This window comes from Juglans microcarpa x Juglans regia, chromosome 5S, assembly GCF_004785595.1.
Source record: "Juglans microcarpa x Juglans regia isolate MS1-56 chromosome 5S, Jm3101_v1.0, whole genome shotgun sequence".
Classification (NCBI taxonomy): Eukaryota; Viridiplantae; Streptophyta; class Magnoliopsida; order Fagales; family Juglandaceae; genus Juglans; species Juglans microcarpa x Juglans regia.
The window spans coordinates 9670765-9686341 of record NC_054603.1 but is presented as its reverse complement, the minus strand read 5'-3'; the positions used below and the strand labels follow the sequence as shown (position 1 = coordinate 9686341).

Below are 15577 nucleotides of genomic sequence, written 5' to 3'. Positions count from 1 at the left end.
CATGTAGTTTCATTTCTAGTTATATTATATAACTTGGATTATTTAATTGTAAGAATTATTGGATTCATGATGCAGAGAAATGTATATCAGATATTTGGTGGGTGATTGGTGATTGCTCAATAGATGGGGTCAATAGATGGAGCAAATTCCCATCATGGTTCCATCACAGAAAGGACTCAAATGTTGTCTGCCACATCACATAGTGCATGTGCATAACACATATTATAGTTGCCTTGTATTAAATGTCCAAAAAATATTGCTTCAACTAAGAAGTTGCTCTACTTGATATTGTTGTTTTGATACGTGTATTATATGTATAGAGTGATTCGTACATGATCACATACTCACGTGGATGAACAAATACATTCAGTACATGCAGGATCAACATGAGCTTTCTGTGCATATTGGTCTATTGTTGTTATATAAATGATAGTAGACTATTTTTAGTCCAAATGCATGCCTATTTCTGTTATCATTAACGAATAGCAAGTATTCTGTTGTTACTCATCATCATGTTTTAACTATTTTAACTCAAACAAATTAGTTAATGATTTGAAACCCAGGTTTTTACTCAAACAAATACCCCAAAGTTTTAGTCAGGATTATGCATGAATGGCCATGATAAATGATCAGTTAATTAGCAATTTCTAAACTTTAAATTGCTAGTTAATTATCTAGGTATTTATGCAAAATATGTATATTTGACAGGTTCGTAACGGGGAAAAATTAATATTGATGATCATGATCAAATATTTCGTGAAACATTAGAGGTTAGTTATGGGACAGTGTTGGAACCTTAGAGTGCAATCATGAATTAATTACTAGCTAGAGTGCGAAAAAATTACCACTTGCATGTTGGCCATCATATATATAAACAATTTACGACCCAGTTTTTGTGACCTTCTCAATTCTATAGGTAATAACAGCTAGTTTAAGTTTTTGTGACAGTTTTTTGTCATTTGCATCAAACGTACATCCAACACGCACGTACGATTACATGATTTGCGTCGACTAAAAACAATTTGCGTGTATGAAATATTATCGTCGTTAATGCTTTGCGAGACATGCAATTGTGTATGTACATACAAATCTTTTCATGCGTTTAATCTAACCTTTTTGCGACACAGTAGACCGCTAAAAAAGTGATCTATTTGCGACTCCTTTTTATTTTTCGCAATGAAAGAATTGCACCAGAAGAGATTACCTAATGGCCGCGATTTAGATGTATTTGCGGCGAAATATTATGCCGGAAGAGATCAACTTTTAGCCGCGATATAGACTATTTTGCGGCGGAAGGTTTGTGCCAAAAATTAAAAATTTCTTGCGGCAATGTTGTTACTTTCCGGAGAAAGGAATATTACGCTAGAAGTGATGAAATTTTAGCGGCGATTATTTATTTATTTATTTGGTTGTGTGAGTCTTGTGCCACATAAGAAAAATTCTTAGCGGCGATATTGCCTATTTGCGGTGAAAGGTTTGTGCCAGAATTAAAACCATTTTCACAGCGATTTTTTTTATTTGCAGAGAAAGGATTGCGCCACAAGGAAGCAATTTTCGCGGTGATTATTTCTTTTTACGGTGAGAGTCTTGCGCCACATAAGAAAATTTATTAGCGGTGATTTTGTCTGTTTGCTGTGAAAGGATTGCGCCAGAAGTAAAAAACTTTTAGTGGCAATTTTTCTATTTTGCGGTGAAAGGATTGTGCCAGAAGTGATAGACATTTAGCGGCGATTTTTTTTATTTGCGGCTGAAAAACGTGGCTGTAAATATTCTATATTCCCTACCAGTCGAAAGTTATTGCGACGCCTTATATATATTTATTGCGGCGACCTAAACAGACGGAAGCAAAATTTTTTTTGCGATGTTGAGTGCGTGCGCTTTTAATAACTTTTTAAGACGGATTTGTATCGACCATATAGCGGCAAAATTCTTCGAATGAGAATAATAATTAGCGGCAAATTAAGTGGTTATTGCGACAAATTATTTCGCCGCTAAATGACACATCTGTTGTAGTATAATTTGATCAAAAGTGGTGGTGCTGGTTTTGTCTTGTTTAAATTCAGTTACATATAAGGTGCTTTTTAATGAGATTCATACTTCATCATTTGTACATCCAAAGCCTTGAGACAAGGTAATCTTTTTCACCTTATTTGTTTATTTTATGTGCTGAGGTTATCAACTCTTCTTCAACATGTTGAACACTGTCGATTGATTAGGGGTGTCAAAGTGTGTAATGGAGCTCCTCCTGTGATATAATTTAATTTTTTGTCAAGCAATATATGCCGCAAATGAATGTCTTAAACACTCACATTAGATTTAAGAGTCTGCTTCTAGGCATAAAACTAATTTAGAGAAGACTGAGTTGGTATTAAGTAAAAATGTTGGGGAGCAAGTGGTTAATGATATTAAGGCTAATTGACATGTTCATTCTTTACAACATCATGATCGATATTTGAGACTTCCTTTTTTTATTAGTAAATCCAGAAATAGTACTTCTAAGGAGCTCAAAGAACGAATTTGGAGAAAAGTGCAAGGCTGGAAGGAAAAATTGTTATCCTAGGCTGGTAGAGAGATTTTGATAAAAGCAATTGTTCAGGCTTTGCCAACATATACTATGAATTGTTTTAAATTACCTAAATCCTTTTGTAAGGATCTTGAAGGGATGTTTGCAAGGTTTTCATGGGGTCAACATAATGCTGAACGTAAGGTGCATTGGATGAGTTGGCATAAACTGTGTACTTCAAAGTTTCATAGTAGGATGAGTTTAAAGGATATGGAGCTATTGAATATAGATTTACTTGCTAAACAGAGCTAGAGGTTATTACATGACACTCATTCCTTATTCTATTTATTTTTTTTTTGAAATGAAACTTCCATTCATAAATCAAAGAATACAAGATGATTTATCAAGAATAACAAACAGAGTAACCTCAGCAGGTTCCTCCTCTAACCACACTTGTTCAGAATTTAACTTTAATCCTAACTTTGTAGCAGCATTCGCTACTCGATTTCTATGTCTGTTCACATGCATAACAGACCAGTACTGAAAATCCATCAAAACGCCTTTTATATCCTCAATGAGTTGACCATACCAAGAACAATCAACAGAGATCCTATTAACAGCATCGACAACCAATTTTGCATCACCCTCAAATTGGACACACCTTAAACCGAGTTCGTGGCACAAGGTCACAGCTCTAAGTAGAGCCCAACATTCTGCTATAACAGCAGATGGGATACCACTTCTAGAGGTAGCGAGAACTGCATGTACTTCACCACAATGATCTCTCACAACAACCCCAATACCCATTCTCTCAGTTTCTCGGACATAAGCAGCATCAACATTAACTTTAAAGTAACCAATATCTGGTGGGATCTAACCTTGTGCAGTATTATTCACTGCTGACACTTCCAACAAGTCTTCATTCGTGACCTGTAAACTTTGAATGGCAGGCACTACAACATCCTGAATGGCCAGCTGAAATAGAATAGAAGGGCTTTTAAACACGTTTCTAAACACAAACTCATTCCTCCTCTTCCAAATGCCATGAAAAACAATAGCCACTATATTCATAATATCATCATCTGATTTTGAAACCAGATCACCCCATAAGGATTTAAAATCAGCATAACTCTGTTTCCACTTCTGTAAAGGGCTAATCAACTCCTCCCAAACATCCATAGACGCAGGATATAGGCACATAACATGTAACACAGATTCCTCAGCCAGTTGACAAATCGGGCATAATGAAGTTTCCACTATCCTTCTTTTGAACAGAGATTCTTTTGTGGGTAAAATATTGTTTAAAGCCTTCCACAGTAACTGCTTTACCTTCCCTGTGCAGTCCAAAGTCCACACCTTCTTCCATATCTTAGAATCATGCAAAGATGTAGAAGCCTGACCGATACTCTGATTCTTCATTCCAAAATCAGTAAAGTAGGCGGATTTTACTGTGAATAAACCCTTTGCTGTTAAACCCCATATAACCTTGTCCTCCATACCTCGATAGCTAATGGGTAATCTATAAATACAATCTGTCTCCTCCCTTCTAAAAATTGAATATACCACATCTCATTTCCATGTCTTTGTGTCTTCATCTATAAGTTCATCCACAGTAGCTTCAGCATTCAAATGACAAATTGGGGTTTGAATTTGGAAAGTAGATGGGATGGGGATCCATTTATCTTTCCAAATCTTAATTTGCTTTCCATTTCCAACTCGCCAAACATACCCCCTTTTAACCAAGTCCAAGTTCATTCCTTATTCTATTGAGTGTTTAAGGCGAAGTACTTTTCTAAGACATTTTATTTTAGATCAAGTTTAGGGCTTTACCCTTCATATGTGTGTAGAAGTATATTTGTAACAAAACATGTTTTGGCCCATGGGTGTAGATGGCACATAGGACGGGGTGATAAAATTAGCATTTGGCAAGATAACTAGTTCCCATTTTCTTCGTTGAATCATATTCTACCTTGTCACCAATTATTACCTTCTAATGCTACTATTAGCTTATTGTTGAACTAGCATTCAAGAGCTCGGAATCAAGCCTAAATGCATGAAGTTTTTTCTCCTTTTGAAGTTGATCAGATTTTTACTGTTCTTTTATTTCCACATGTTCACGTGGATCACTTGCTTTGGAAAGATAACAAAAATGACATCTATTCTATTAGGGCTAGATATAATTTATTGTTGAATTTTATAGTTGTGGGTGTTTTTGTTGAAAGTTCTAATTCACTGCGGAGGTTTACTTTTTGAAGGAAACTTTGGAATTTGAAGTTATCTAATAAAGTGAAGAATGTTGCATGGAGGGCTTGTCATGATAACTTGCCTACTATGATGAATTTATTGAAAAAAGGCATCATCCCTTCAGATTTATGTGACCAGTGTGTCATGAAACCAGTAGTCATGCTCTTTATCAATGTCTAGCTTTACGTTAAGTTTGGGTTGCATGTTGCCCTAAGGTTATGATATTGTTGGATGCAGTTTTTGATTTTGCTACTTTGGTTTGAGACTTGATGGTAACTTATTTGGGTAGTATTCAATGCTAGAATGATAGATGATCCTGTATAATAGTGGCATCAATGTCCAAATTTTCTTCTTTGAGTCTTGTTAGATGCTACTATGTAATCGTGTCTATTTATGTGTATACTTTTCATTATAACTGAAGTATGCGATGTTATCGAAAGAGGGAAAAAAAAAAAAAAAAATCAATGAGGGAAACTAAATTAAAATGGTTAATTAGTCAGTTCATTAATTAAATTAAGTTAAAATGTCATATGTTTAATCAAATTTACTAAAATATAAATAGAAAATAAATCACCATTCAATTTGGACAAAAAAAAATGTCCTTTTAACACAAGTTCCATCATCATTGTAAAGAACTCAATTACACCAATTAATTTTTTATATTTTAATCATTTTAATAATTGATATAAAAAACCCATCAAATAAAAAATTAAAATATTTTTAAATTTCAAATTTTAATTATTAATGCATACTTAGAATATGAATAATTGTTATAAGTAATGTTAAATATAATTTTAGAATGTATTAATCTCACGCCTTCTTTTTAAAATAGAATAGAAGATACAATTAAAAAATAATTTTTTTTATTTAAATTCCAAATAGAGTTATTTTTTTAAAAAGAATACGAGATTTGAATTTTACATAACGGAAATATAATTTCTCAAAACAACAGTTTAAAGGGCAGCATTACTGTCAAATTATAAAGGCAACTCGTTTATCTATTTTGATTTGGCAGTCGGCACCGACGAAAGTCTGCAAAACCTCCCAACTTGAAATTAATTCCACCGCCATGACACAATCCACACAATCCGTCCCTTCGCCCTCCTCTAGTAGTCCTCCCTCCCTCTCAGCCGGGAAAACCAATCGATCCCCAAACACAGATCGCCCACATATTTTCGCACCGTCGTCTCTCCCTTCGATCTTTCTCCGAATCCCTAAGTCCAGTCGGTACGTTTGTCTTCAACCATTGTTCTCCATTATCGTGCTTCTTTGTTGTTCGCCAAATACCCGATTCTTAGGCGGTTTGAAAGCGCCGTTCTTTTCTCCCTTTTTTATGCTTTTTTTCAGACCGATGGAGAAGTTTCGTTTATAAGTTGCAATATACTGAGGATTCCTACGGAAACTTGATGCAATTACGCAATGCTTTTTTGATTCCTTTCTTGTCTGTGATCTGAGTGAAGCTTTATTTTTAATCGTCTGCTCTTTGGGTTCACCATTTGCTTTCTTAAAGTTCTGCCTTTTTTTGAAAATAACTTTTGGGCATTTCGGTGCTGATTGAAGTAGCAATAAATTGTACGAATTATATTTTTTACTTCTATTCTTTCGAAGATAATTCTCTAACTTTTGCTATATTGTTTTTAAATATCGGTGTCTGTTAAAAAAAAAAATGTATACTATTCGGTGTCGATTTTGAAGTTTCGGTTCCATTTATTGAACGCTTTGTGCTTTATTGACTTCTTGGCTTTTTATCACTGAATGTATGTTTTAAATTCTTTCATGACATCCTTTGATGCATAGTTATGGTTATCTTTAGCTGCCTCTTTGACGATTAGTAATTGTGTTAGTTGTTCTTTTTTAAGTTTCATTTCGTTTATTGTTTGTATTGTTAGGTAATTTGACTAAGAGTGAGAAGTTATTAAACCAAGTTATTTTTGTAACTTTTGGGAACCGTAAGTGCATACTCTTTACTCCTGCAATTTGGTACGACTTTTTCTTGCATCTATATCTGGAGCCATGTGATCGTTGTAGTTTTGGATCAGGCACTCCCAAGCGAGTTACTTAGCCTTTTGCATGGTGGCGTATGATTTAGAAATAATTACATTAGGGATAACCTAAATTTGAGATTTAGGTATCGTTTGGATTCAAAGATGAGTTGAGATGAGTTGAGATGGGTTGTAAATAGTAGTGAGATGAGTTGTGAATAGTAGTGAGATTTGTGAGTTAAAGTTGATGAATAATAATGAATAGTAGTGAGATGAGTTGAGATGAGTTAAGATGACTTGCGAATACAAACCGGGCCTTAATCTTCGATCATATGTAGCACTAAAACATGGTGAACACAATATTTAAATCATTATTAGTGAATTCTGATTGTATTTTTCATTTATACATATTGTTCTTCCATGCATGCTTGTTTTGTTTGACTTATAAACTCTTTTTCTTTTCTTTTTTTCTTTTTTTGAACTTCGGATGGGCTATGATTGAGTGCTCGATATACCATGAAAATGCTATTGCAATGGTGATTATTCCAATTGTTAGTATTATTTCTTGTAGGCCTCAAGTTTTACTTGGTTCAATTAATGTTATAGATTCTTACTCTCATTCAAGAGATTTTCTGCGCTCGTATACATTTTAATTAATACACTTTTAGACTACTTTTAGTTATGTCTATTATTTTTTTTAGTGTTTTTTCTTTAAAAATTAATGCCACCAAGACCACCTATAGTTGTAATTATCTTTTATTATATTCCTGAGAATTTCCTTCCTTTCCGGAAGCAAACAGAGTGCTGGATTCTGGGAATCTTTAGGGTTTCTTCAGGACTCTCTGGAATTGTATGATTGAGGCTGGTGATGGTGAAAGCGGAGGCTGAGAGCAAGGGCGCTAGTAAGCGATGGAGTGGGTTGGTGGTTGGAGCTCTTATTGTCATCTTTATCGCCATGGCTATGTCTTTGGGAATCTCTTCGTATTTGTCGCTTTTTGGACGGACTAGCATGCCTTGCCAATGTTCTAAGGTAAATTCTACTCTCTCTCTCTCTCTCTGCTCTGTTTTTTTTTTTTTTTATTCCTCCTTTTAGAAGATTCGTTTATTCATGTAAGAGTGAAAATGGAAAAGATATGGAAGGAATGGGAATTTGTGATTGTTATGCTTTATGTTGTTCTTTATTTGGGGAAAATCGAAGAATCTGGTTCAGTTGAGCTAAATCGTCCTGCATTAGGCTTGATGGAGTAAAGCGGGTTTTTAGGGCTCCAAAAGTATTTGATAATTTTAGGTTTTATTGATGTCTTTGCGTGCAATTACATTTGAATTCTTGGAACATGTATTGGATATAACCTATTTTTTTAATTGCCCTATTTTATCCTTTTTTTAGATCTGATTGCAGCAGTAGACAAATTTGATTCAAATGTAGTTTGTTATGACATTAGACTCCTAATTGGTGTTTGGATTTTACAAATTTTGCAGTATAGTGGCATTGTTGAGGATTGTTGTTGTGATTATGAGACGGTGGACCGACTTAATGAGGAAGTGTTGCACCCATCACTCCAAGAGCTTGTAAAAACTGCATTCTTCCGATATTTCAAGGTATGCTAGTTTTGACGATTGGCTTTAAGTAGGCTGATTTTATGAGAAACTGACATGTCAGATTTTTGTATTGTACATTATTTTGATAGTATTTACTGTGAATATCAACAAAATGCTTACCACGAGTTTGACATGGTGAAGCTTTACTAATAATTTTTCTTGTCAGAATAACTAAAAAAAATGGTTTTTACCTATCATCATACCTATAATAGGCTAGCTGTTTAAAGAGCTAATGAACTAAATAACTCTTATTTGTGGATTGACATGAGAGGTGCCCAGTCATATTATTTACAATTGATTTTTTGGAAAAACAATTTTTATATTAATATATAATACTTCATATATGCACAAAGTGAGCACTACCACGCATATGCACATTATAGTTTGTATTTGTACATATTTAATTTATCTGGATTAGGTATACATGTAGTCATAGATCTAGGAAATGAGAAGCATTCATTTACCTTTCCTTTTAATACTTTTAACGGTTTCCTTGTTTTATATGAAGTTCTTCTGTTTCTTTCTCATAAAGTTTTAGGAATCAAGGATTTAGTTGTATTTTAGTGCATTAGAATAATTTGTAGATTGTTAGGTAGGCATTTGTTTTATGTTATATGACAATATAATCCTTGCAAGAAATTGACCCAATATCTTTAGCTATTTGAAATTTGAAAAAAAAAAAAAAAAATATGAACAGTTTGAGCAGACATCTTTGTGCTTCATAACAGTAAGTAATAACCTTGAAAATTTGCATTATTTTCAGTTAATCTTGTATATGGCAAGTTTTTGTGATATGGTTGTACTTAGGGGTGTAAACCGGTCGGTCCGGTCCGGTCCGGTGATGGACCGAATATTTTCGGTCCATCACCGGACCGGACCGAACACCCCATAGGGACCGGACCGGACTGGTAGTTATCGGTCCGGTCCGGTCCGGTCGGTCCATTCAGTCCGGCCTTTTTTTTTTTTTAAATCAATTAATAAAAAAATTTATTTAAAATACTAAATTAAATTAAGTGACTTATTAATGTGGATTATGTAACAAATTCAATAAAAAAATATTTTATATGGTCAATGATAATAAATTAAATGAAAATTACATTATTAATTTGTATAATTACAATATAATTAACTAATTGATATTATATATTAGTTAATTCATAGAATATTAACAAGTGTTAATAACATATTTAAAATTTTATATTGTTAATAGTGATAGGTTAGATGAAAATATATATAGAATATTGTTAATTTATAGAATATTAACAAGTATTAATAACATATTTAAAATTTTATATTGTTAATTGTACAATTATTATATAAATAATATATATAATTTTTTTTTTTTTTTTAATTCGGTTCGGTCCGGTCCGAGAAATCTCCACCCGGGACCGGACCGAAGACCGAAATTTATGTAGTGTTTGGACCGAAACTGACCATGCATTTGGTCGGTCCGGTCCGGTCTGGACCGAACCGGTCGGTCTGGTCGGTTTCTCCTGTCCGGACCGACTGGTTTACACCCTAATTGTACTGCTTTTATTTATTGTTTTACTGGTAATTATTAATGCTCACAACAACCTGTATTAGATAACAAACAAATCGATATAATGAAAAGATACATAGTTCCAACTAGTTAATGCACACAACACCACTCCTAGATTCTTGTGTTGATCATTTATTAAGTAAACATTTCAACAATGTTAATATTTATTTTAGAATGGGACCAAATTATAGCCCAAGGAACGAGGTGGGGGATCTTTTTACAAATGTTTAAAAGTTTACCTTGTCCTGATATACCAAATCAACCTATCTGGTCGATTACATATGTAATACTCATTAGTGTAATTTACAAGCTCAATTAGGTGTTTTTTTCTCAGGTGTAAAGTTGATCAACATGAATGCTATTTCTTTTTAACTTCTTCTTGAGACTTGTTAGTTCCTTGTCTTCCTTGGAATTATTGTTGTTCTTAGCTTAATGGCCTTTCGAATCTAATTAATGATAGGTTAAGTTGTGGTGTGACTGTCCTTTCTGGCCTGATGACGGTATGTGCCGCCTGCGGGATTGCAGTGTTTGTGAATGCCCAGAAAGTGAGTTTCCTGAACCATTTCGGAGGCCCCATTCTGGCCTCTCACAAGATGATCCAATCTGTCAAGAGGGAAAGCCACAGGCCGCTGTGGACCGTACAATAGATAGTAAAGCTTTCAGAGGCTGGATGGTAACAGATAATCCCTGGACAAATGATGATGAAACTGACAATTGTTCGTATCATATAATTCCAGCACATTTTCTAATGGTTTTTGTTGTTATACATGTGAAAATATTTGCGCAAGTTTATTGCTTTTGTAGTTTTGAGAGATGAATTTTAAGCATTGATGTAAAGGTCTAGTGTTAATACTGCACTTGTGGAAAACATCTATTATTGGGAAAAGTACCATTTACACCCTCAAACTATTAGGGGTTGCAATTTGTACACCAAACTACCAAAATTGACACATTGCTTCTTCCAACCCTCAAGAACTTACACTTTGCACCCTCATCCAACTCTAGCCATTAAAATGGATGAAAAGTAGATGATATGGCCCAATCTTGACTGTCTAATCTCAATGAAGGGTGCAATGTGTGTTACTTTGGTAGTTTGGGGAGTGAGGTACAAAGATCCTTGGTAGTTTGAGGGTGCAAAGTATATTTATCCTTTTAATGTATGAACATTTTCATCTTTACTGATATTTCTAATTGCCATTTATGTTTGCAGCTGAGATGACATATGTCAATCTTCAACTGAATCCTGAACGCTACACTGGCTACACTGGCCCATCTGCTAGAAGGATATGGGATGCTGTCTACAGTGAGAACTGCCCCAAATGTTAGTTGTTTATTGTTTCTATTCTATGCCAAATAATCGTGGATACATTTTGCGTTATTTCAAAGGGAATATTTGACTGTTCCTTTTTTATTATTGCCATCGTTATTGTTATTCCTTATCAATATATATATCTATATATACTCGTGTGTGTTGGAATATTATATTGGCACCTCTCATGGAATTAAAAAAGTAAGTTTTTTTTCAAATTATTTGACTTTTCTCTTCTTTTCTTGTTCTTAATTTATTTATTTTATATGACTTGGATGAGTTTTGGTTATCGTTTTCACACAAGCTTGCCTAAACCCTTACTGTTGAACAGTGTGAGTACCCTTCCATCAAATTTGACGGGAAGAGCTTGAATGTTGCTATAAATTTGATGAGTAACATGCCTGCTTTATCTGTGTTGGGTTCCCAATGCATTCTTTGTTTTTTTTTTAAGTGTCCATTGAGCTCCTACAATTGGTTTCATCTTTGATGTTGGACATAGGATATACCATCTTTACTTGTGTTGAGGTTTTAAATCAATAAAAGCTGTTTATTTTTCTTTTCTTTCATAATGAGACTTTGAAACCTGTATTTTATTTAATATTCAGAGCTATTGTTGAAATACTTGGTGTCATTATGGCTGGTTAATTGCTACATGTTTAGACATAATCATCTAGGGGCACATTGTAATTGTTAGAATTCGATTCTTATTATTGATTGAAAACTCATCCATTTTCTATATATTGATGGCAGTAATAATGTGAGTTCCCTTGTATCGAATGAGTAACAGATCCTTTTCTACTTTTATACAAGAACATTGTGTTGATTTCCAACTTCTGCAGATCCATCTGAAGAGTCATGCCAAGAGGAAAAGATATTGTACAAATTGATATCTGGTCTTCACTCTTCGATCTCAATCCATATAGCTGGTGATTTTCTACTTGATGAAGCTAGAAACTTGGTACAAATTCTAATATATCTCGTTGTTATACACTGTTTGTTTTATTCTTTGACAACAGATAGCACACATGGTGCTTGCAAACTTACATATATTACCTGTTTGGCCAGTATATCAAGTTAAAAATATAACAAAACAAAAACAAAAACAAACACAACATTTAAATTGTATGTGATTATCCATTAATGTTCAAAGTTTTAGTTAGCAAATGTTACCTCATGTACATGAGCTAGGCTGCAACTTGCTTTCTAGAACAGTTGCATTAGAGGCACGTAATTTCAGGCTAAAGTATAACCTTCCTTAATACTTCTAGTGAAATGAGTAATACTGTATTAACAGATGTTCTTTGTTTTTGCCTATTATTATTTTGTCTCAGTGGGGTCAAAATCTCTCATTGATGTATGACCGGGTCCTACAATACCCAGATCGTGTCAGAAACTTGTACTTCACATTTCTCTTTGTTCTCCGAGCTGTGACAAAGGTTAGTGTTAACCCTTTGAGTCCTTGAAGACTACATTTTGTGCTATTGTAAGGTATATCATATTATGTAAGAAATGTTTTAAAAATGATGGAAATTCTATTATGTATTATTGTATAAACTGTACCTATTAAAAGGTGTTGTTAGACAAACAGTTTATCCCTATGTGATTATAGTAATGAATCAAAATTCATGCTGTTGGCAATCACTGGCTGATTGCATTTTAGGCAGCAGATTTTTTGGAATATGCCGAGTATGATACTGGTAACCTGACTGAGGACCTGAGGACTATGTCCTTGATGAGACAGCTACTTTCCAATCCTAAACTAAAAGCTGCATGCCCAATCCCATATGACGAAGCTAAATTGTGGAGAGGTCAACGTGGACCTGAACTAAAGCAGAAAATCCAACAGCAATTCAGAAACATAAGGTTCTTCTCATAAACCATTTGATCCTTGATTGTTTTTATTTACAGAGAAACCAAAAGAAAAATAAATTTTTGATTAGTTCTGGGGGAAATGGAATGGAAACAAAAAGGGCAAAGGAAGGGTGAAGGATGGAAAAGGAAAGGGAAGTTGCTTCTCTTGTGAGTTGTGTGGTTGGAATTGTTGGATAGAGAGAGCAAGGAGAAAAATAAAAGGGGAATAGAATGTTTTTGAAGTAAATGGTTTCATGCATTGTTTGATTAATCTTATAATGAAATTGGTCCTTGAAAATTCTAATTATTTTTCAATTTTTTGTTTGTTTGGTTGCCGACTTTGTAGTTTAGGAAGAGAAAGTTGTGTTTATGGTTTAGGATTTTTTTCCCTGTTGTGAAGTGGACTCCAACAATAAAGTTCAACTCCACTTTGACTCCAAGAAGGCAGGTCCTTCTCTGTTTAGAATGAATTTCTCAATTGTTTCTCCCCTCTACACTTTAATAAGATTGATTTATTTCTTTATAAAAAAAAAAAAGGTTCTTAATCCTTGTCTGATGCTAAGTGTGGAAATCTATAAATTCAATATTTTTGCCATTTTCTTGGAAGGAGGACGTGTTTGGAATCCTGAACAAGTGTTACCATTTTTGGTGCTGAAAACTACTGTCACCACTGGAGAAACTGATGAATTTTCTCTTCCACTGACCTCACACTACTCATTTTATCTTGCTCATCCCTGCGGTAGTAATATATATAATTTCACTTGGGATTGCAGTGCATTGATGGACTGTGTAGGATGTGAGAAATGTCGTCTGTGGGGAAAGCTTCAGGTCCTTGGTCTTGGTACTGCATTGAAAATCCTTTTTTCTGTCGATGGTCAGGAACAGTTGGGTCAGACTGTAAGTATCTCCTTAGTTAACTTGAAATTTCAATTTCCAGTTCTCTTTTAAGTTGGGTTGCCACCTTTTAATTCATGTATTGAAATATTATTCCTACAGTTGTATCTATATCTTTATCTGAAAGAAAAGTAACTTATAAGCGTCTCAATTTTTTCTCCAAAATAATGACTTTTAATGCAGTAACATGAATACAAAATATGGTGCCAAAAACAATAAAAAAGGAATATAATGTGCCACCTTGGTCTGCATGAGCAAACATTGTTTTTGACACTAAAGCATATTGCATTGGCCTTCAGATGTATCTACAACGGAATGAAGTCATTGCCCTAATGAACCTACTGACTCGACTGTCAGAGTCTCTAAAAATTGTCCATGAAATGGGGCCTTCTGTTGAAAAAATCATGGAAGGTCAGATGTCTTCACCCAGTGCTCCAAAGAGCTCATGGCAATGGATATGAGTATCCATAGTCAAAACCAAGGTATACCCCACGCTCTGTGGCATCATTTAGTTTGGCGCTTTGCTTCTTGATCTAAGCAGTTTGTGTTGTGTGCTTTTATTCACGTTCCTTGCAGGTAAGTAGAAATCACTGAACCCAATTTGAGACAGGTATACGTTACTTCTGAAAAATAGGATATCAAGAAATTGCAGTGTGGGTTTCAGAAATAATGGTCCCATGGAAAGGATAGAATAGATGTTGTATAAGAACCATTTCAAGACAGGCGAATGCGGTACATATTGCTGGTTTTAAAAATTTTGAAATCGTGATAGTGAACATTCTGCACTTTTATTTTTCATTATTTCTTTTTCGCTTTTCACAATAGATCTGTTACATCATGCGTGGGAAATTTGATAGTAGAATTCGCAGCAGTATCTTTCCTCTTGCTAGCTGAGTTTTTTAGGGATATCTTTTATTTTTCATTTCAGTGTTGTTATGTTTTTAAGGGGGAAGGGGAGTTCCTTGAGCTGGGTATTTCAGGTCTTTGCCAGACTTGTTTCTTTTGAAAATGGAGTTTGCCCGACTTTTTAATTTCAGAAACTCAATACCCATGAAAAAGAATAAAGCAGGAAAAAAAATGAAAAGGAGAGAACATCTAGGGAATCATCCATAGGCTAGGTACCATAGATAGCATCTCCTTGTCGCCAGCTCTGGCTTTGTCAATTTTCTGTAAGTTGATATACTAAGGTTGCTGGAACTGGAGGGCTGTAGCTGCTCAAAATTGGAAATACGAAAGGCCATGTTTGGTTTGCAGATTTTGGAGAAAATTTAGAGAATTTGAGAAATTATTGACATGTATTGTTTATGGGTCTGTAAAAGGGGGAGAAAATTTTCAATAAAATTTTTTGATACATGTTTTGTATCGGGATTTGTGAAAGAGAATGGTACAATTTTGTTCGAATATAATTTTTTTTAAATAAGATTTTTTTTTTATTTCTAGATTTTTTTTTTATATTTGAAAATGTTTGATTTGGTTTTTATTTTTTTTTTATTTAAAAAAAAAAAAAAAAAAAAAACTGAAAAACCAAACATTTTTGTTCCCAACGTGGTTAACAGACAGGCTCACATTGATAAAAGTTACTGGTATGATATCCAATCCAATCTTAAGTTCCAAACCACATTGATAAAAACTGGTATGATACCCAATCCATGGCC

The 15577-nt window shown here is 34.2% G+C and overlaps 1 protein-coding gene across 4 annotated transcripts; it reads left to right on the top strand.

The window, feature by feature from the left end:
* Nucleotides 1–5760: 5760 nt before the first annotated feature.
* LOC121267646 (endoplasmic reticulum oxidoreductin-2-like) lies at nucleotides 5761–14720 on the top strand. Of its 4 annotated transcripts, none has more exons than XM_041171607.1 (11): nucleotides 5761–5974; nucleotides 7523–7759; nucleotides 8209–8328; nucleotides 10329–10584; nucleotides 11079–11189; nucleotides 12017–12135; nucleotides 12509–12613; nucleotides 12838–13040; nucleotides 13802–13925; nucleotides 14222–14404; nucleotides 14499–14720. In XM_041171607.1, exons 2-10 carry the CDS (start codon nucleotides 7598–7600, stop codon nucleotides 14381–14383), a joined length of 1362 nt encoding a protein of 453 aa, XP_041027541.1. In that variant the 5' UTR covers nucleotides 5761–5974; nucleotides 7523–7597; the 3' UTR covers nucleotides 14384–14404; nucleotides 14499–14720. The 4 variants fall into 4 exon arrangements, with proteins under 4 accessions (XP_041027541.1, XP_041027540.1, XP_041027542.1 ...); XM_041171606.1 differs by having other exon boundaries at nucleotides 5763–5974; nucleotides 7530–7759; XM_041171608.1 differs by lacking the exon at nucleotides 5761–5974 and adding an exon at nucleotides 6414–6504.
* Nucleotides 14721–15577: the final 857 nt, after the last annotated feature.